The following is a 21,689-nucleotide window of genomic DNA, read 5'->3' as shown; positions in this document are numbered from 1 at the left end:
GCTGCAGTGCTGAGAGCTGGGACTTCCAGCACAACATGGATCCTTAATTGGGCTATGGGAAACAAGGAACAACTTTTTTTTTTTTCCCCTAGCAACTCCAGCACTAGTTACTCAAAAGCCCAAGAAATTTCCTTGATTTATTGAACTCTAAAACTGAAAAACAAACCTCAGATGCCTACTCAAATGAGTGTGAGTAACTTTAGTACTGTGGCAAAGCTGACTGTCAACTGCTTGTAATTGATGCTTATGCTCAGATGTGTGATATCCTAATTGGCAGGCTAGGACATGGCCTCTGAGAAATTCTTAGTGTGACTGAATCAGCCTGACATCTTTTCAGGCTGCTGAAAAAAAATGAGGCGAGAACTCTTGCAAATCTTGGTACAGGTAGCACTGTACGTACCAGGTTCTCATAAAGCAGTTTATCAAGTGTATGCATTACCTTATGACAGTGTTATTTCTCATCTGTAAAGCTTCTTGCAGTCTTTCTGGGTCCCTTCTGTTCCGCTGTAAATGGTTTGACTTTGCACTTGGTTCCAAGCTGACTGCATTTCCTTTTTTGCTTTCAGAGTACCCCTAGACTGCTTCATTTGTTTCCAGATAAGAACATAAGGCTGGAAAATGCTTGACAACACCAAAGTGCTTTGTGACACTGGTGTGTAATTAGGCTGGGGTTTGCCAAGTGAATGAGCCTTGCTATAGCAACCTGCAGGTGCACAAGTCCAGTTTAATGCATCTGGAGCCATTATTGTGCACCATGTATTTCAGCAGCTGTCCAGCCTCCAGAGAGTTTGTCACTAGTCTAGCTTTCTCATTTTTCAATATTGTGCATTTTCTGTGGGCACCTTTCCAAAGGTAATGACAGATCCTGACTCATGTTTTACTAATACAACACTGCAAAATTCTTAGAATAGATGTGTGTTTCAGTTTGTCTGGAGCCTTTGCAATCTTTCAAAAAGACAACAACATCCATCTGTTTTCTTCCAAGCTAATATAAAGTTGACAGCTTTTAAGCTTAAGATGAATTTGAAATACAGTCAGTGAAGTCCTGTCTTCTGTATTTCAGAATTTAAAAGTCCTGAGTCAGGTTCTGAGCTTATTCAGTTATGCATTTCCTGTGTAGTTCAATGACTCATGATTTTGTTTTTGTCTGTTGTTTTTAATCAAGATTGTAAAATTTGTTTGCCTAAAAATCTCCATTTCTCCTTTCCCCCCAGTGGTTATGAAAGGAAGGAATTACAAAGTCTTCTGGTATGTTGTTTTCCACAGCACTAAGTTCTCCAATATTATGCAGAGCACAAATTCCCCAAGCAGTGGTTATCCAGATGGGGAGCTAGGAGTGAGTTTGGGTGGGAAACAGTGCTTAATAAATCTTTGAATTGCTCTCCTTTTGTAAGGTACTTTCTTTTTCCACTTAGGGGGTGGGGAAACGCCCTCATCAACTGCTAATAGAGTTTGTCAACTGGAGTTGCTTTGTTGAGTAATACATCCTGCTGTGAGGGATTCATGACCATGGCAGGATAGCAGAATGATAATCAGTACATGCTGTACATGGGCTTACTCTCTTCTGAGCTGAGTCAGGCCCACGCAGATGTGAACATAACAAGGACTTCTGTGGTGCTTATGAGAGGCTCAGTCCTGGTAATCTCAGTGAATAATCTTGTGTAGCAACAGGAGCTCTTTCTGCATGTGCGCTCAAGTGGGAATCGTGTTCGTTGTTTGGAATAGCATCATCTTGCTTATAATCACAGTAGCTCCTGCAGCACACACTTCAAAGCTGGGGAAATGTTGACTCAGATCTGCAGTATTTTCCTTTCTTGAAGCCAGTTATATGCAAGATCTGTTTTGCATAAAGGAATTGTTTTGTCTCGATAGGGAACCTGAGAGAAAATGAGTTTTCTTATTTTATCATAGGGCTGCAAGTGATGGGGATTAATAATGCATGGAAAGGTTGGTAGTAGTTGATGAGTTGTATCAATTATGATAATACATCTGTTAATTCAGTGAAATGAAGAGGTTCTTTGATCCCAGGATATATAATAGGAAGTTATGTGCCCCATACTGACTGCTCATGGTCTCTGAAACCATAGTGTGCTGTCTAGTGCCAATTAAATAAAAGTAATAGTAATAATTTTAGGGAGGAGCAAGGGAGGAATAAGTTGGAACTAAGAGTTGTCATGTAAGCATGTGCTTCTGAGGATCCAGAAAACTGTCTGCAATTGCTGTTTGTGTCTGAAAAAATAAATTGTGAAAGTTGATTTCATTTTCAGTAGCTCTTTTAAATTCTTTTAAATTATTAGGGCCTGGAGAGGTGCCACGAGGCACACAGGCTGCCGTAGCACCTGACTAAGTATTTCACAAGCCTTTGTATGCCAGCAGAAACAAGCAGCTGCCACCAGCAAGGGAAATGAGTTCAGATTGTTAGAGGGTTGTTTCCATGAAAATTCCTGAAGTGAGAGCAGTAACATGGTGGGTTTGATGTTGCTCTTCTATGCTTTGACCATGCATTTCTTTGGAGATGCTCTTGACTATGTGAAGCCTGGTCAAGTATTTACTTTCACTTAACTAATGGGATTTAAAATATCCTCTTGCAGCCCCTGGTATTTCAGGGATTGTTTATCTTGTTTCACTGTTTTCTCCTTCAGGCTTTCTGCTGACAAGTGGTTAGCAGCTTCTTGGAGGTCAGGTCCTTGCAGGAGATGCCTTGCAATCTGCATGTGATTAAATATGAATAATCCTTTCCCTGTTCAGCAAGGTAAGCACTGCTGAGAATCCCATTGAGTCTGATGTGAATTAAGCATGTGGTGTGGTATTTTCTTGGACAGGATGAGGTTGTGCACTGGCCTTGGTGATTGGGGAATCTGTAAGAGCCAGTGTTTGTTGTGAAGGTAATCATGGCCTCACAGCACAGGGCGTACGTGTCTGCAGGCAGATGTGAAAGCATGATGATTTGATGGAAAGGTATGAGGAGTTGCAGAGGTTAATCAGAAATCCAAGTGCATTTGTTTGTTTGCCGTGTTTGAAAGAATTTATCTTATCTTTACCATTCTAATAATGCTAACCTGAACATGAGTAGCTGCTCTGCAGTTATGACCAGGACTATTACTGTTTCTTCCTTCCCTTCATATGGTAATTCCTCCCCCTCCTTTACTGCCCGGTTAAAGAAGGGGGGGGCTTAGACTTGGCCTGAGACCACTCTATGCCCATTTTAACTCTGTTGTGAAACCACATACAGTCCTGATCTCACCTGGGGGTGAGTTTTGCAATGCAAGTATGTTTGCTTTTAACCCTGGCAGAACAAAGATGCTTCAGTTTCCCAAAGGCTTCTTCTGCCAGTAGCTCAGCCATGAAGCCAGGGCTGTGTAGCTGCAGAGTGAGCTTTTGCATGGGGCTGGCAACTGCCAGATTGCTGAGTCTCATTAAGCAAAAACCATGTCACACAGCACACAGAGAGCAAGTCTGGACAGGACCGTGTTTTATGCATAGCTGGAGGTGACTTCTTGCACAAAATGTTCACTCTTTTGAGTAATGTGGCTGCTCCAGGTGTAAGGGAGAGCACAGTTCTAGAGTACAGCTCCAGTGTTCTCTGCTTTCTGCAAAATCCTGGATGGAAATGAAAACAGTGTTTGTTTCTTTCCCTGCATCCTGTAAATTCAGCTTTTGGACATAAACTAGAGCAGGGCAGTCTTCCTCTGTAGATAAAGCTGTCTGTAGATAAAGCAAAAAACTATCCTAATGCAATTTGCACAGCCCAGTCATTGAGGAGCAATAGAGAACAAACCCCCCCATCCCCCCCCCAAAAAAAACCCCAACACAAACAAACAAACAAAAACCACACACAAAAAAAAAAAAAAAAAAGCACCAACCAACCCCGCCTAAGCCCGGAGTGTCATTGCATTTACAGCAGCCTTTTACTTTGAGAATGTTTGTGTTTCTCTTCCGCCTGCGCTGGGCGTTAACATGCGCTTCCTACCCCGGGATTCTTGGTCTCCTTTCCTCACTGAAACAGAAAGGATTCGAGCCAAGGGCCTGAAATGAGCAAACCCTCCCCTTTCCCTCCCCTCAGACGGTCGCCACCGCGCAGCAGCACCCTGCTGCGTATCCTCGCTGACCGAGGGCTTTGGGCTGGTTCAGAGCTAGTCCCGGCCTAAGCGTGCCCGGAGGGGCTGATGCTGCTCAGGAGAGGGGGCACTGCTGCTCACGTCCCTCTGGCCGGGCCGGCATCTCTCCGTACCCACACGGAGGCTTTTCCCGTGGATTCCTGGGAGCGGGCTGAGCAGCTCCCCTTCCCGCAGCACCGAAGGCCGGGCTGGGTCACGCTGCCGCTCTGCTGCCGTTCACCCGACGCTCTGCTGCCGTTCACCCGACGCCCTGCGCCCCGCAAAGCCGCTCCCCACGTCCCCAGGGGCCGCCCCCGCCCCGCCCCGCGAGGATGTGACGCCGCCGGGGCCGCCCCTCGCGGGCGCGGCTCTGAAATAGGGCTCGGCCGCCGCCGCCGGGCAGCCGGAGCCGCGGAGCAGCGCGGCCATGCCCGCCCCCGCCGCGCCCCGCAGCCTGGCCGCCGCCGCCGCCCCCGCCGGCAAGGCCAAGCTCACGCACCCCGGCAAGGCCATCCTGGCAGGTAAGGGGCTCCCGGGGCTCTCCTGGGAACGGGGCTCGCCCCGCCGCTGCCAGCGTGGGCATCCGGCTGGGCGGTGGCTGCCGGGCCCGCCCCGGGGCGGTGGCGCTCCCGCAGGTGCTGCTCCATCCCGGGACTGCCGCCCCTCTTCCGCTGCCCGCGGAAGGCGACCCCGCTGGACCGGGATTTCCCTTCAGCCAGAGCCAAAGAGCTCCCGCAGCTGCATCCCGAGCCTGGACGTTGGCTGCGGGCTCCCGCTGTCCGCGGAGACCCCAGCGTCTTGCCCGGCTGTTTCTGCACCCGGTGTTCCAGCCGGGAAGGCGCTGGTGGGCTCGGGCGTGACGGGGGGCGAGCGGCACTCGGGGGTTCAGCGGTGTCCAGCAGGAGGGAGCGGAACTGATGGGAGAGGCTGGTGGCAGCAAGGGCCCCACATGCTCCCCCGAAGGTGTTGAGGGACAGGGCTGAAGCAGCAGCAGTCGGTTGTCCCTGCCCCACCCGTGTCCCACAGGCTGCGCTGATCCAGCTCCTCTAAAGGCTGCTCGGTCTCTCCTTTGTGCCTGAGCATCAGTCGCTTGGATCAGGGCGTGTTTTCCCGTCCAGTTCTGACCACTTCCATGAGATCAGAACAGTAGCTGCGCCGAGGGCAGCAGTAACTGCAGAGTTAACGCTCTGCCTCCTGCTTGTGGCTGTTTCGAGCTCTGAGCTGAATGGAGTCCAAGACAGTCGCAGGCTTGTTCAACTCCTTTGTAGCTGTTCATTAGCTCCCTGATTTCTCCTGCCAGTCGCAGGACAATTCCCAGAGTGGAGATTAGCGTCTTTGTTTTGAAATGAGCCATCGTAGCCTCGACATGATTGGCATGTTTAGAGCTTTTGTGTTTTCCAGCCAATTCCCCCTCCTACGATTGTGCCTTTGTTTGTCTGTCCAACTCCCTGCTCCCCTCCAACCCCTCCAAGGACAGAACTCCAGCCTCCAGTAGCGGGACCGGGGAGCAGCGGGGCTGTGCCCGCACGGGGAGCCGAGCGGCGGCCGCTCCGGCTCTGCCCACCGGCCCTGCCCCCGCCCCGGCGGGCGGCCTCCCTCGCAGCACCGGGAGAACTGTCGGAGGTGGATGCGGCCGCTGGAGCGTGCAAAGGGTGCCGAAGCCTCCCGGTGTCACGTCTCCGGGAAAGGACTTTGCCATCACTCGGCTGCCTGGCCAAAGGGCTGGGGCACAAGGAGGAGGCAGCCTTCAACGAGAGGGTGACTTCTCACTCAAGTGAGCCCATCGGTGAGACCAGGCTCCTCTGGAGCAATGTGCCCCTCTTTGCTGCCCCATCTCAAAATGGGTTGGTTTTTTTCAGGCCTCTTGACTTAAAGGTCTTTTAAATAGGATTTAGTCCAATTTTAGGATGGGAAGGACAGGATGTTTCCTTTTTGCCCACCCTTCCCAGGCTTTCTCAACTTGCCGTCCATGTGCAATGAAAGCATCAGGTTGTCACTGCCTGGACCAATGTACCAGGATACTTTCATAGATCTTGTAGATTTGTAATCTGGATCATCAGCTTACCAGAATCAGCCTCCTGTGAGAGATGGCAGTAGACTTGCCGAGGTAGAAGAAGGACTCTATTGAGATGCTGGTCTTCTCCTCACAGGCTGTAATCAGAGTAATTGGTTAATGGGCAGAAGTCCAGCCAAGCCTCTGTGGCATCTAATTGTATTAGAGAACCACAGAAATGGGAGAAAGCTGCTGTTAACTCCCTGTGCCCTGGTCTGCTCAGCCCTCCAGCCCCTCACTGGGGGATGCAGTGCTGTTTGTGCCTGTCTCTGCTGACTTTAAGGGGTTTGCTGATGCTCTCAGAGTTTCTCATCTGACATCTCTCTGCACAACAGGGATGTGTGCTCCACGTTCTGGTGAGCTGAAGGTGTTAAGATGAAACATTCCTGCTGTGCTTCATCAGCCTGTGCTGGTGGAGTTAAATAAGCCATCATCCCTCCCTGGGTGCGTATCTGCTTCCAGACCCAGTGGGTAATTGGGATCCTCTGCCAGGGAGGCACAGCTCCCTTGGCTGCCCAGACCTCAGCAGGCTGGGGTTGGCTCTTTTCTAAAGAGATGCAAGTAAAGTTCTGTCTGCCAAGAGCTGTTCTCCTTCAATTGTTGCAACAGACAAAACGCAAGGTTAAAAATTAATTTGCTAATGGGCCCTCCTTTGTCCAAGCAGCTGTGGTGTGCCAAGGCAGCACATCACCTTGCAGTGACAACGCTGCTGGTGCTGCTGTGGCCACGAGTGGCCTGAGCACATGAAGGCAGTTCGGGCTCTTCTGCTGGATAACAACCTGTTAGCAGGTGGGCCAGGAGCCCAGCTCTGTCTCCAGCCTCCCACAGCCAGCCTTCCTGTTTTGTGCTGTGGTTTCCAAACAGCCCACCAAGACTCCTGTCCCTCCCACCAGCATCCTGAAGGGCTGGGTGCTGCTGGTCTACTATGCTCCCAGACTGCAGTGGGGAGCTTGAAATAAAGGCAGTTAAGTGGTGAGACAGGAATGCTGGTGTCAGAGCTGGTGCCAGAGTCATCAGTCACCTCTGGGAATCCTGAGAGTGCTCCTTCACTGGGTTTTTGGATGCCACGTTGGCAGCTCATTTTGGTGCTGTTGGATCAGCTGAAGTCAGCCTGCAGTGTGGGCTGTTTCCAGCCCAGCACAAATGGTCTTTGCCTCGCACCCCTGCCCTCCTCTTGAGAACTTTGCTCATGTTTATCAGTGCTCATTTGATGAAAGGCTCTGCCTGCCCTTGCCAGAGTTTAGTACAGCCTTATTCTGTTTCTAGCCAGCTTTGAAGCCTGGGGTCTGCTCCCTCCCACGTAGAAGCTCCCAGCTGCCTTGCTCTTTGCATGGTATCTCTGCTCACCCGGGGGCTGTTGCACAGTTGCTGTTCTACCTACACCTAATCCTGCCTGGCCAGGGAGGCAGGATGCCTGGATATTGTCCTGCATGGTGCTAGATTTGGAAAAAGCTCACAGGGTTTGTGGCTGCTACCCTGGCGTTGAGTACCACTGGCAAATAACAGTGATGTGCACCAGGGTCCTAGGAGGAGGATGGGCAGGGGAGGGGGACTGCAGGGAGAGGATAGGGCATGAAGCAGGGTTCAGCAAGGGAGCTCAGGCTCCCAAACAAAGCAGTAATTGGAGCTTCGGTTTTCTCTTCTTTGTTAATCCTTGATATTATCTTTCTTAGGAAGTGCTGTACCTGCAGAGAGGAGTCAGGGACTTGGTGTGAAAGCTGAGACTTGCCTTTTGCAGTGCAGGTCTCCTTTCCCAAAAGTCCCAAGTCCATCTGGATTTCCAGGGCCGTTGCTCTCAGGAGAGGGTGTGAGGGAGGTTGTGCTGCTGTGAATCGCTATGGTCCAGCACACTCCCTGGTTTTGAGATAGATGCCTGGTTCTCACAGCAGAGTAGGGGATGTTTCTCCCTTCGTGCTGAGCCGGGTGGAGGCCAAGCTCAGCCAGGGGGAAAGATTGGAGAGCGTGGAGGGAGCCAGTCCTGCCAGGTCTGCTGGCCCTCAGTACATCACTTCTGGCTGTGGTTTCTCCCTGCAGTTGCCTCCTGTGGCTGTCATCTGTTTGGGGAGTGGGGCACAAGGACCATGTTAGCCTTGAGTGAGTCCCTGCCTGCCTGGGAGCCCTCATGGGCTGCAATGGAAATCTATAAGAACTCCAAGGCTTCTGGTGAGAGGAGGATGTCAGCCCCAGGGCCAGGAAACCATATTGGGATGTCCCTTTGGTCTGAATGGATTCTGTTTGAGTTGGGGTTAACTCTGGTCTCTGAAATGTGAGTTTCTGAGGTTTTCACATGCCTGATGTTCTGCTTGACATTCTTAGGGCAACCATTTTCTCTGGGTTGATGTAAATGATCGGAAGGAGTCATCCGTCTTCCCAAGATGATGAGCACCATGAGCTGACAGCTTGGGGATGTTGCAGCATCTCTCAGCTCTTATGGTGCTGTGTGGTGCATGCCAATGCAGCCTCCCTGCTCCTGCTTGTGCCCTGAGGTCTCCGGTCATCTCGTGACAGCAGAGATTGATTTTTTTGGCCATCTCTTCTCCCTCTCTGTGCTCCAGCACTTGGTACAGCAGGCACTCCCCTGTGCTGGGGGCTGGGAGATCAAAGTCTGTCCCCAGGGAAATCTCAGTCCTGGCAGTGGCTCTTTCATCCAGCTATGGGGCTGTGTTGGGGGAGTCATCCAACAGCCCTGGGCTCTGACATCAGCTCCCTGTTGCATGTCTTAAGGGAGTTTTTGACACTTGAAAAGTTGTTGTCTGAAGTGGTGGGATGGCCAGGAGGCCGTTCATGGTGACAAACCTGGGGCCTTGAGGTGTGCAGGGCAACGGGGAGAAGGTGACTTGAGCAGGACAAAGAACCTGGCAGTCCCCAAAGGTGGAATCAGCACCAAAGGCAGAGGACTGCTTTAACTGTGAGCATGGGGAAATGGCTTCTGCCATTATACTCACAGCTGAGAAGTTTAAACTGTAATAATGATTAATTGTCATATTGAGAAGTAAATGCAAAGAGGTGATGAATGAGAAAGTTGTGAAAGGACAGCCTGTTCAAACAGGACAGTTCCAGTAAGATTCAGGACAAATGGTTTCATCTCATCCGTAGCGTTATCTGCAGCACTGTTTGGACGGGGCTGTTTACCCGCAGTGACACAGGGTACAGAGGGGCACCTCTCATGTTTGCCGTTCTGTTTCACTGGGGGTTCAGACTGTTGCCAGCCTGCCTGTAGCATGCTCCCATGACCAAAACAGCTGTGAATGTCTGCTTAATGCTGGGCATGCTGAACCCCTGTGCTCCCTGTCAGATGGGAGAGAGGGAGACCTTCCTAACCCCATTATGGGGACAGACACCCTCTGAGCCTGCTGACCTGTTGCAGGACATGTTTTTTCCCTTCTAACCAAAACAATTAAACTTCTGGCAGTCTGGTTTGGGGAAGCAGCCTTCTCCATCTCAGCACTGAGTCAGACTTTTGGTGACAGAGCTGCCCCTGTGGTGGTTTTCCTCAAGGATGTGGCTGCAGATGGGTGGTGAAGGACTCTCCGTGGCCAGACGAGGTGCCCAGGTGAGGACAGCAGTTCTGGAGCTCTGCCGAGAGCCAGCTGTCCTGGAGAGCTGCAGCCCCACCGAGGCTGCCTGCTCCTGAGCCCCCAGTTTCACAAGATGGCCCGTGGTGGGAAGTGCCGGGAGGGTGGAGCTGCTAAACCCGTTTCGCCGCTGCGGGCGGGCAGGGCGGGATTGCTCCACGGCAATGGATGGGTCAAGAGCAGCCTGGATGGCTGCCGGGGGGGTCGGTGAGGGGGGCGGGCGGCAGTCTGGGCTGCAGCCCCCTGTCACAAGCTGCTGGTGGGTATTTCTGCCTTCCTGGTTCGTAGCAGCCTGATAGTCTTTGGTTCTTGGGGTTTTTTCTTCCTTATTTCCCCAGCTCCAAAAGCCATGTTGGCTAATTAAAAGGGCACCAAGTCCCGTTGTGAGAGTGCTGAAACTGTAAGCACAGCATCCAGGAGTTGGGCAGGATTGCACCCTGTGCTCATAGTGTGTGGTCTGTGTCCCCTGTGTCAGCTGCTCAGCTCACCCCATCCAGCTGCACCTTCTGCACGTGGGCTGGGAGCCCCCAAAATGGGGAACTCGGGGCTCAGCCTGCACTGAGAGCCTGTTTGTGCCTTCCCACCATCCTCAGCCACCCCGACTGACAGGAGAACCTCCAGGCATGGGCCCTGGGAGTGCTCTGCTGCTTTGCTTCCAGACCTTAGGAATAATTTCCTCTGGCCTGAAAGGATCCTAACGAATCTGAAGTTAAAAGGTGCTTTTTTGTATGGAAATCAGGTGCTGGTATATCAGCATGTGAAATTACTCTTAAAATGGAGAGACTGAAATTGCTCCCCAGGTACTCACTTCTCATCAGAGCTGCACAGAGACCTGCTGCTCCATCACTCTGCAGGGCACAGCCACTTGCAGTAGTGGCAGAGGGGCCGGTGCCACCCCCTGCCCCTAAGTGGCTCCCAGACAGGGCAGTGGGTGTTCATTTGGGCACTTGCCTCTGGGTAGGAGTTTGCAGAGAGTGACAGTGCCAGTCCTGGCTGTGCAGCCTTGCTTTGTGTCAGTCCTGGGGCTCTGCTTGTCTTCCCCGTCGCAGCTGCATCCTCTTGCCTTCGGCCCTGCCCTGGGCCCCAGCTGGGTCCCTGGGTCAGGGTGGTCAGTGGTGTCCCAGAAGCTGCTCATGGATGGTGTGTGGAGCTGAACCTGTGTGTGCTGATGCCATCACGTGTTGTGTGAGCATTGCAGGGGCAGCACCCTCCTACTGTCCCCAAAAAACCCTCTTTTCCCTCCTGCCAGCTCTCCCCAGCCATGCCCAAGGGCTGCAGGCGTGTCCTCAAAGGACGGCCTCCCCGGGCCTCTCTGCCGGGGAAAGCTAAACTTTTTCTAGGAAAACTCTGCCAGGGTATTTTTCCCTTCTCTCCCTTCCCGCTGAGCCTGCAATGTCAGGAGAGCTGGCAGCTGCAGCGCTTGCAGGCTTGCTGCAGGCAGGGAGCCATTCCTGGTGCAGGGAGTGGGATCCCCCCACCGGGGGCACCTTCCCTGGGGCCGGGCAGAGCGACCTTCCCTGAAGGACGTTCCCTGTCCTCTGGCTCCTGCATCCAGCGAGCAGCCAGAGCCTTGGCCCGGCATCTCAGCTGCCCCGAGTGCTCTTTCACCTCCTGAGTGCTGCTGTTCATGCTGACTCTGTGGTGTTGCAATAGCTGGAGCTGCTGTGTAAAGTCCGGGTAAACAGGTTGCAAAGTCCCTGCAGCTCTGGAGAGGAAGGGGATTGGACAAAGCTGCTGCTCGTGGGCAGTGGGGTGATTTATTTGCATAGAATGAGGTTTCTGCTGGGGTAAAACTGTGTGGGGAGAGGAGATGACAGCAGAGCAGGACCTCTGACAGATCTTGCTTCCAGGGGGCTGCAGGGCAGGTGGCCTGTGCCACCCTGTCTCTCTGTGGGCAAAAGAAAATGGACCAATATTGCCACAAGTCATGGAGTGTGTCCAGAGTCCCTGCTCTCTGTGCACCTTCCAATGGGATTTTAGGCCAGAACAACACTGGGGAACAGGGAGGGGACCGGGCAGCACGGGTGCCCTGTTCCTTCATCCTTGGCTAGGGCAACCTCATTGCCCCAGAAGCTGCCAGTTCCCAGGAACAATGTGCTGTTCCTTTGCTGGGCTCCTGTGGATGGCTTTGCCTGTGGGATGCTGAGCAGAGCCTCTGCCTCCCCTGCATGCAAGTGTGGCCACTGAGGCTGTAGCAGGTTGCAGGAGGTTGCAGCATCTCTCCCTGTAGCATTTGGTGTGGCTGCTATGAGCTGAGGTGCTGGTTGCCCCTGGACTGCTGCTGGTCCTGGGTGCTTCCTTGCTGTCTGGCTTCTGGGCGTGCTGGGGGAGAAGCTGGTTCCAGGGGACCAAGAGAGAACAAATATTTATGGTGCTTAAAACATCCAGCACTTCAGTTCTGCAGTGTGGGAGGGAGGGAAGTGGCCTTGGCAGCACTCAGGGTGTTCGTGTGGCTGTGGTGGCACAAGGCTGTGGTGGCACAGTGGTGTGTGGCAGAGTGGAGAGGTGCCAGCTGGTGCTCAGCTTTTTGGGGACTGTTGCACCCAGCTGGAGCACATTGCTCCTCATCGAGCTACTCACTGGGGCCTGCCAGCTGCTCCTGCAGGAGCTGTTTGTCTTTGCAGGAGAAATTAGTGTTCAGGCAGCCCCCCTGCCATGGGACTGGCAGTGCCTGCCACTCTGACGGACACACCAAGGGCAGGAGAGGGTTGAGGGGGCAGCAGGGGTGTGCTGGGGACTCTGGGGATGGTGGCTGTCCTCCTGTGGTGCCCCAGGGGAGCTGCTGGCTGGCTGCAGTGCCGTGAGATGGCTCTGTGTTTCCTCCCAGAGCAGCGGCTGCTCGGAGGCCTCAGGGCTGGCAGTGGTCACCCAGCACCGCCTCCTGAGGAGTGCTTGCCTGGGCTGGGCTGGGCTGGGCAGCTCCAGCCCCCCTGGGAACACAGTGGGAAACAAGGAGCCTTTGTTTGCTGTGGCAGAGCTGGGCTGGCCTCATGCCCTGTCCCCACGGGGCCGGGATGCTGCCCAGCTGGGCTGGCGTGTCCTGCCTTGGGCACTCTGTGCCACGGTGTCCCCATCCCTGCCGTGCCTGTGGGAGGAGTGGGACGCTCTGTGAGCACGAAGCTGAGCTTTGCATTGCCCCAGCTGTGTTGAGGCTGGCCTGGCTTCTTGGCTCCCTGGGTAAGAGGTGCAGCCTGGTACTTTTTGTGTTTGGGGAGAAAAAAAACAGCATAAGGCTGTTTTAAGATGGGGGTGCTGCTCCGCTGCTGGGGACTGGGCTGAGAGGAGGCAGCAGTGCTCCCGAGGATGCCAGTTGCCAGTGGCACCAAGAGAGAGGAGCTGGCAACACCAGAGAGATCTCTTGCATGTGTGAGGGCCATGCAGAAGAAATACGACTTTGTGAGAAAGTCTGCTGGTCCAAGGAGTTGGTGCTGCCTGCTGTTGTCACAGGGAGCAGCCATGGGCCGTGGTGTCCCCTATCAGCATCCCTTCATGGGGGTACTTTGGGGGGATGCTGATAAGCAGAACTGTGCCTCATGGCACCAGCCTGTGCTTCACTGCAGAGCAGGATAACAACCACTGCACCCAGTCCCAGCCTCTCCTACAGAGGCAGTGTGTTCCCTGCTGGGGTGTCCCCTGGGCCCTGATGGGCCTCCAAGCCTGGCAGGGGGGGCCACAGGCCTGCTGAGTCACACCAAGGACGTGGCCAGGCTGGAGGAACCACTGGAGGCTTTATAGGAGACTGGGAGCCCCAGCTGGGAGCTGACCACGCACTGCACCCCAGCCTGTGGGCTGGAGCATGATTCCCCTTCCCTGGGCAAATAGCAGGGAGATCCTTGGGGTGTTCAGGGTGGTGTTGACCCCCATGGCAGCACCCTGTGCCCTGTCCTGGGCAGAGCAGGGTTGGCCCTGTGAGACCTGAGGGAGCTCAGCCCTGTCCTTCCTCCCGCTGCTGCCAGCACGAAGGGCTCCTGCTGCTCAGCAGGACCTGGGCACACTCGGATGCTCTGTGATCCATCGTGGCCAGATGGGCTGAGCCCAGCTCCCCCTGCACAGCTGGGTCCAGCTACAAGGGCTCCGGCCATGCTGAGGGGAGCTCCAGAGCTGGGAGCCGGCATCCCTTGCTGCCCAGGCCATCAGGAAAGGTTGCAGCCGGTGTAATCAGTGCCCAGCAGCCACCACTGTAGGAGCCTAGGGCAGCCAGACAGGCTTGATTATAATTGTGCTTCCTGCCAGCACAGCCAGGTTTGCAAATGGGCTCCTGCTGGTGTGGGGAGTGGTGCTGGGTTTGTACATCCCAGTGCAGGCAGCTCACCTGGAGGTGTGAGGCTCCAGAGAGGGAGAGGTGTCTTTGAGGGGCAGCACACCAAATAGGCAGCCATGGGTGTGGTGTTTTGCCCTGTTTTCCCACCCCTTTGCCCAGTGACCTCGACAGCTCTTGCCATGGAAGGCCAGTGATGCCCATGCAAGGCGCCAGGTTGGTGCTGCTGCGTGGAGTCCTCAGAGTTTTGGTGAGGACAGGGATATTGTGTCCCAGCTCAGACCTGGCTGCCAGAGGTCCCAGGCTCAGCCGTCATGGAGCTGGGAGCAGCCATGTGGCAGTGAACGAGCACAATGCTGCTCCTGCCTCAGTGTCCCTTCCTCTCCCATGCAGGTGGCCTGGCTGGAGGGATTGAGATCTGCATCACATTCCCCACTGAGTATGTGAAGACGCAGCTGCAGCTGGATGAGAAGGCAAAAGCTCCCCGCTACAAGGGCATTGGTGAGCAGCCCCTCTCTGGGTCTGGGGTTCCTGGGGAGCCTGGCTGGTGCTGGGGGATTTGGCAGGGCGGTGGTGGGTGGTCCTCGGCGTGGCAGGTGACAGCGGCACTGCTGTGCTCTGCCACAGGGGACTGTGTGAAGCAGACTGTCCGTGACCATGGCATCCGGGGGCTGTACCGGGGGCTCAGCTCGCTGTTGTACGGCTCCATCCCCAAGGCTGCTGTCAGGTATGTGCCCCCATGGCAAGGGGTGAGTGGGAGGGACCCCAACAGCAGCAAACAAGGGGGCGGCTTTGCCCTTGGTATCTCTGTTGGTGCTTTACCAAAGCCATGTGGTCTCCCAGACAGGAAGGGTCTTCTCACAGGGTGTGCAGCTGCTCCTGGACCCAGAGCAGGGGGGCGCAGACCCCTGTCTGGGTGCCCAGGGGTTGGCACAGTGGCTCCTTTGCAGGTTTGGGACATTCGAATTCCTCAGCAACCACATGAGAGACGAGCAGGGGAGGCTGGACAGCACGCGGAGCCTCATCTGTGGGCTGGGGGCTGGCATGGCTGAGGCTGTGGTTGTGGTCTGCCCCATGGAGACTGTGAAGGTGGGTGGGTGTGCCTGCCACTGTCCCCTACCTTGGCACCCCTCTCTGGGCTGGGCTGGGAGGGGACAAAACCCAGGGATGCCCTACTTTTGGGGACCTGAGGGCCGCGTGCATTTGCCCAAGACTGTTTTGTAGGGGTGGATCGCATGCTGGAAAGCCCTGTGGAGGTCAGGTCAGGTGGCCCTGGTCCCTTCTCCACTCCAGGGAGGAGCCCCACACCCAGGAGCCATCTTGTCACCCATTTTATGAGTGTAAGGCCCACGTGGCTGCTTGTAGGGGCAGTTTCCCACGTTTTCCTCTGCAAAACGCACTGCTGGCCATGGGCACAGGCTGCCCCCATGATCTCTCCCAGAGCTGTCTGGCTGCATGGTTTGGCTCTGGTCTTGGGACTGTCCCTGGGACAAGGCAGGAGGTGGCTGCCAGCCCGTGGGGCCGTTACATCTGCATTACCTCAGCCAGGACAAGCACATCATCTCCTTGTAGGTGAAGTTTATCCATGACCAGACCTCTCCCAACCCCAAATACCGTGGTTTCTTCCATGGCGTCCGGGAGATCGTTCGGGAACAGGGTGAGTCCCAGGAAAGTGGCACCCTGACTCTCTGAGTCCTGCCATGCTATGGGGATGGGGTGGGGGGTGGTGGATGAGCACAGGCTGGGACAGGTGGCCTGGGGAGATTTTTCTCTGTCACTTGAGGCTGGTCTTCCCTCCCAACACCCTCTTCTTGCAGGACTGAAGGGGACCTACCAGGGCTTAACTGCAACCGTCCTCAAGCAAGGATCAAACCAGGCCATCCGCTTCTTTGTCATGACCTCCCTCAGGAACTGGTACAAAGGTGTGGTGCCCTTGGCCCCCCAGGCCACCTTGGCTGTGCCTCTGGCTCCCCAGCCACCCTTCGGAGCTGGGATGGTTTTTCCTTCCACACAGCCCCTGTTTCTCATGGTTCAGTCACTTGGAATGGAGGAAAATGAATACTGGAGTGGGGTGGCACCAGCTTGTGAGGCTGATGGGTCCTAGTGCTGGAGCAGCACTTTCACACCCACCCTGAGCCCCACAGTGCGGTGTTGGCTCTGTGGGACAGGTGCTGCTGGACAGTCCCCAGCTAAGCACTGCCTCCTGACCACAAGCAGCCAGACCTGGGACCTTCTTTCCAGGCTCCCTCAGGAATGTACGTGGGAATCCCACCACCACTCTGCCCTGACTCTCTCTTTCTTCCCAGGGGACAATCCCAACAAGGTCATTAACCCCGTCGTAACAGGGGTGTTTGGAGCCCTTGCTGGAGCTGCGAGTGTCTTTGGCAACACTCCCTTGGATGTGGTGAAGACCAGGATGCAGGTACAATGCCAGGGCCTGGTGTGGGACTGCTCTGCCTGCAGCAGGCTGGGGCACCCACTGCCTGGGGCTGTTTGCTGCTGTCCCTGGGGCAGGCACACAATGCCCACGAGGTTTGGTTTGGGAGATGTCTGGGATTGCTTCTGAGCCATGGGGAGGGTTTGCATGGAGTGGGGACATCCCTGTGAGGTCTGATATTCTGCAGCAGTGGAGAGAAGAGAGACCAATTCCTCATAGCACACCCCCAGTTCTCTGCCTCTCCCCTGAAATCCCCCAGATGCATCCCTGGCTCTGGCCTCTGATCCTGCTTTTCCCTTCCCGCAGGGGCTGGAAGCGCACAAGTACAAGAACACCTGGGACTGTGCCTACCAGATCATGAAACACGAAGGGCCCCTGGCGTAAGTTCTGCAGTGGGGGAGGCTGGTGGGGAGGATGGGCAGGGAAGGGGCTGTGAGGGGACCCAGCCTCATGACCCCCCTCTCTATTCCTGGCAGGTTTTACAAGGGTACAGTGCCTCGCCTGGGCCGTGTGTGTCTTGATGTGGCCATCGTCTTCATGATCTACGATGAGGTGGTCAAATTCCTTGACAAGGTGTGGAAAACAGACTGAGGGGCCAGGCCAGGCAGCCCCCGCCTCCTGTGCCCCGCAGGGCTTCAGCTGGAGAGCAGAGACCAAACCCGCACCCACCTGAGGCACTGCTGGGGCCAGGTCTGCCCTGCACACCCCAAACCTGGCCACCTTTTTCATTAGGAACAGGCCCTGGAGCAGGTTAAATTACTAGTTGTGCGCTGAAAGGAGCAGGGAAGGAGCTGCATCCCACCATCCCAACCCCCAGCATCCTGGTCATGCCCACCCCAATCTCCTGGTGACACTTTCCCCCAGCCCCACATCACCTATGTGTACTGGTTAACCAGGCTGAGATGTCCCTTGGACAGTGGCCTTGGGGCTCCCAGCAGCCAGGAACTCCTGACTGCCTCAGGAGCAGCTCTTTTGAGGCTGCTGAGAGCCCCCTCAAGCCATGTGGATAAAATGCCAAACTGTACATCACAAGCTGACAATGGGGCTGATACCATGGCAGGGTCACAGCAGCTCTTGGAGGGGGCCCAGCAGTCCTGCACCCCCTGGGATGGGACAGCAGTGACCCCCTGGTGTGACCCCAAGCTCCCTCCTCCCTCCCTGCCAGCACCAAGACCACAGGTGTGCAACATCCCATCCCATCCCGGGGATCCTGCTCAGTCTCAGGCTGCTGAGCAGCAGTTGCCCAGAATTGCACATTCACCAGGCCTTTAGTTCTGCTCACTGTGGGCTGGGCTTGGGGTGAGCCGGGTGCCCCCTCACCTGCCGTTTACAGCCGAGACGTGCGTGCGAGCCAGGGCAGGAGGTGCAGCCCCAGGCCGCAGGCTTGGCCCCTCGGCCAGGGGTGCAAACCCCTTTCTTCTGCCACATTCCCCGCATCCGCCCTCCCGCCGCGTTTCTGTGGTGCCGTAGGTGATCCCGTAGCTTTTGGAGCTTTAGAGCTTCACGCTGACTCACTAACACCCATGGCCGTGGGGCTGGAGCCCTGCTCTGCCTTGCCCGTGCCAGGCTGGCCCCACTGGATTTGTGCCAAATTTCTCCCTGGGGGAGCTGGGGGTGCAAGAGCCAGGGCTCAACCCATCCCTCCTCCCCCTTGTAGCCAGCGATGAGCTCAGCCTTAACACTGGAGGGTGAAGGAGGAAAGCCTGGGCACGGTTTACCTGCGGCTTTTGGCTCTGAAGCCAGTGAGGGTTGCATTAGGTTTTTTTTATTGTTATTCTGTTTTACATTCGCAATTTGAATAAAATCAGTCTGGCTTTAGCGGCTGCGTTGGCGTCCGGGCTGTGCTGAATGGGCAGTGAGTGGCTCCTGCCCTGTGGGTGGGGGACGGGGCTCCTCATCGTGCCAAGATGGTGCCCCTGGGGGAGCATCAGCTCCAACCCAGCAGTGCCCAATCACAGATACTCCCAGGCAGGGTTGTGTTGCCTTATGCACGGTGCTTTATTAATAACCCTGGTTAATTGTATGAAGTCCTTGCCCTGCCATGGAGCCGAGGGGCGGTGGAGCAGAAGGGAACGAGCTTTGTCCCCCCGCCCAGCCCGGGGGCGGTGCGGCACGGCCGGAGCTCCAACCCGCACAGCCCTCGCTCTTCATCTAGTGTCCGCTGAAGCGGGGCAGAGCCATCATCCCGCGGGGCTCGCAGGCTCCAGGTGCCATGCGGGACCCGCTGCTCTGGGCGGGCTGGCTGCTGGCCACCGGCTGCCTGGTAGGAGCCACGGGCAGCTGCCGGCACCGCTGCTGCCCCGGCAGGAACAACGCCTGCTGGGTCCCCGGCGCCCGCCGGGCTCGCTGCTACTGCGACTCGTACTGCCAGCGGACGGGAGACTGCTGCCAGGACTACCTCGCCACGTGCCGCCGTGCCGGTGAGTGCCGGAGGGGATGGATGGCACCGGCCGGACCGCGGCTGGGGACACCGGCCTCTGCTGCTGTGCTCGGTGGCGAGTGTTTGCTGTTACCTGTTAGCCCCTGAGGGATAACAGGATGTGTCTGGGGATGCTGGCTGCGCTGGATTTGTAGCAATGTCCTAGTTGTCCCCTTTTTTCCACGCTGAATATCTGGTTGGCCCCAGTGCAGTGTGAGAGCTCGAAGGGGTGGCCTCTGCTCTGCAGCTGATGGTAGTGCTTTCACTGCAAGCCTGACTGTGCGGCGGTCAGTGTGCGACCCAGCAGGACAAGCCCCGGTGTCACCTCTGCTGCTGTCACAGGCAGTGCCTTGCACAGGGAACCGGGGGCTGCACTGAGGGTGCGAAACAGGGCTCATGTGCTTGGGGAGTGCAGAACCAGCCTGCCCTGGGGACCCAAATCTGGGTAGGCAGGCGCCGGCCACGGCCCCCTGGACAATTGCAGCAGTCAGCCCTTCCTAATCTCCGCGGAGATTAGCAGGGTCCCAGCTCAGCGCGATCCACACAGCGATAAAGTGCTGCGGAAGCAGCTCACAAAGCCCCTGCACTGGCAGGGGTCCGGGGAGAGGGGCTGCTGGGGTCACTCTGGCCCTTGCCCTTCCGCCCCTTTCCCCATCCCCTGTGCTGCATCTCCCCTGCTCTGCTTTTTCTGTCGTTCATGACACTGAAACTCTTTCTTTTGCCTCTCCTCTGTCCCTGGCAGCGGTGGGCTGTGCTGTGGGGCCCTGGGGGCCGTGGAGCGGGTGCAGCTCCCCGTGCGGGGTTGGCAGCAGGGCCCGCAGCCGCCAGGTGACTGTGCCGCCCCGGCACGGCGGGGATCCCTGTCCTGACCTCAAGCAGCGCCGCGGCTGCCTGGGGCAGCACCCGACCTGCGGGACGGCCGAAGGTAACTGGGCTGCCTGCTGCCCTCCTGCGTGCTCGTCCCCGTCTGCTGCCGTCCCGGGGTGTCTTTAATCATCCCCCTGCCCCTCACAGCTGCTCTTCTGCCAGAGGTAGCCAAGATACTCCCCAACTCCTTCGGCCAGGGCTTCAGAGATCCCTGGCGAAGAGCTGGGCTGCCACTGCCGGAGGAGCCCTCTGGGTACGTGTGGAGTCGGGGCCCCTCTGTAACCCCCGTTCCCAAAGCCGGGGCCCCTCCAGCACCCCCTGCGGTCATGGCCTCTTTGCACCCCCAGACCAAGAGCCTTTTTGCTTCCCCCAGCCATTACTTTTCTCCCTGCCCCAAACCATGGCCCCGTTGCACCACCATACAAAACCATGGCCCTCTGCATGCCCCACAGAACCACCATCCTTCCTACCCTCCAAACTAGGATCCCTCTGCACCCCCCTAGAGCCATCACCCTTCCCACCTCCCCAACCAAGGCCCCTCTGCCACCCCCCAAACCCGCATGCCCTTTATACCCTAATCCATGAACAACCCACCACAACCTCTGCCCTACCTTCCGACCACCATTTTCCCTCTTTTCTCCTCCCATGTTCCCCCCTCGCCAGCTCTCCCCTCCCCAGCTCCTGCGGATATTTCCGCCTGACCCAGGTGGGGCCCCCGTGCCGCGGGCGCGCCTGGAGCCGCCGGCTGCAGCGGGACAAGCAGGTGTGTGTGGAATGCTGGGGGAATCTGCCCCACCGCCGTCCCCACTGCAGCGGACACGGGCTGCAAGGAGCCAGGTAGGTGCTAATCTGTGCCATCCCCACCATGGGATCTCTTCTGGAACATCTCTCCCTGTCTCTAAGGCATTCTCCTTTTATATTCTAATTATAATATTTGTATACAAAGCTATAATTATGTTAAAGTATGCCACAGTGTTATAGTATACCATCATATTATTAAATGAATCAATAACATGTCCTATAAACAGAGATAATAATACAAAAATAAATATATTTAAATAGAATTTAATATCTCTGTTGGAAGGGATGGACAACGATCATCTAGTCCAACTGCATTATTATATATGTAAACCCATATATAAAACTATATTTGATTTTTAAAAATTGTACTTATTAATGGCACACCCTAGTTCTCACTGATTTTCCCTTCCAGGACATTTTGGGTGGCCGCTTCTGTGGAGGGGTGCCAGGGCTCGTGGGTGCAGGAGGGCCTGCGGGAGGGCTGTGTCTGCTCCCCACCAGCTCTCATCTTTGTGTAGGATCCCCCTGGGAAGGTGAGCTGAGCCTCCCCATGGCACCATTCTTTGCTGGGGAGGTGGGGAATGAAATAAAAATGTGGTCTCTTTCATAATTTCACCCTCCTGCAGGTTTGCTGTTCACCCTTGGTGCCAGCTCCCTCTGTTTTATTTTGCTGAAGAACAGAAAAACCCTTCTTAAAAAGACTAAAAATAGGGAATTGCTGAAGTGTGGTGATTAATGGTAGAAGAACACCATGATGAGGTTAAGTCTGGGTGAGAAGATAATGTGGCAGTGACATGGTGTGATGATGTCACACTCAGCCATGACATCATACTTTCAACAAGCTGCAACTGGCAAGCAACGTGAGGATGGAGGCAGCATCCGTCCCCTTGTCTGAGCTCACTCCCTGCAGTCTCAGGTGAGCCATGCAGGGCAGTTCAGCCCTGCTGGGCTTTGCAGACAGGAATTAAACAGACACCCAAGGTCTGCACACGGGCGCTGGTGCCGGTGTCCGGTTCCTGCCGTGGGGCTCAGCAGCCCCCTCTGGAAGGGGTGAGGGTGGGCTGGGTGGTGCTGCTGCCCTTCCCCACTCCTCACCCAGCACAACATGATCTTGCTGGTGGGGTCCCTGCTCCAGTTTTGGGTGGTGCTACCACAGCCTGAGGTGGGAGCACATGCCATGCC

At 55.8% G+C, this 21,689-nt stretch overlaps 2 protein-coding genes across 2 annotated transcripts; both read left to right on the top strand.

The window, feature by feature from the left end:
- The first annotated feature begins 4,488 nt into the window (after window positions 1-4,488).
- SLC25A1 (solute carrier family 25 member 1) lies at window positions 4,489-18,205 on the top strand. Its single transcript, XM_084217036.1, has 9 exons — window positions 4,489-4,618; window positions 14,377-14,484; window positions 14,611-14,710; window positions 14,934-15,072; window positions 15,556-15,640; window positions 15,801-15,905; window positions 16,290-16,405; window positions 16,727-16,800; window positions 16,897-18,205. Exons 1-9 carry the CDS (start codon window positions 4,525-4,527, stop codon window positions 17,009-17,011), a joined length of 936 nt encoding a protein of 311 aa, XP_084073162.1. The 5' UTR covers window positions 4,489-4,524; the 3' UTR covers window positions 17,012-18,205.
- A 427-nt stretch (window positions 18,206-18,632) lies between these two features.
- Window positions 18,633-21,025, top strand: LOC311160316 (somatomedin-B and thrombospondin type-1 domain-containing protein-like; the record flags this gene model as incomplete). The annotated part of the gene is made up of 5 exons (XM_084216989.1): window positions 18,633-18,840; window positions 19,582-19,764; window positions 19,869-19,959; window positions 20,370-20,543; window positions 20,920-21,025. The coding sequence occupies 5 exons, from the start codon at window positions 18,633-18,635 to the stop codon at window positions 21,023-21,025; spliced, it is 762 nt and encodes a 253-aa protein (XP_084073115.1).
- Window positions 21,026-21,689: the final 664 nt, after the last annotated feature.

The sequence above is a fragment of the Fringilla coelebs genome, assembly GCF_963513975.1.
Source record: "Fringilla coelebs genome assembly, chromosome: 17".
In the NCBI taxonomy this organism is placed as follows: Eukaryota; Metazoa; Chordata; class Aves; order Passeriformes; family Fringillidae; genus Fringilla; species Fringilla coelebs.
This window is presented reverse-complemented; position numbering and strand designations above follow the sequence as displayed.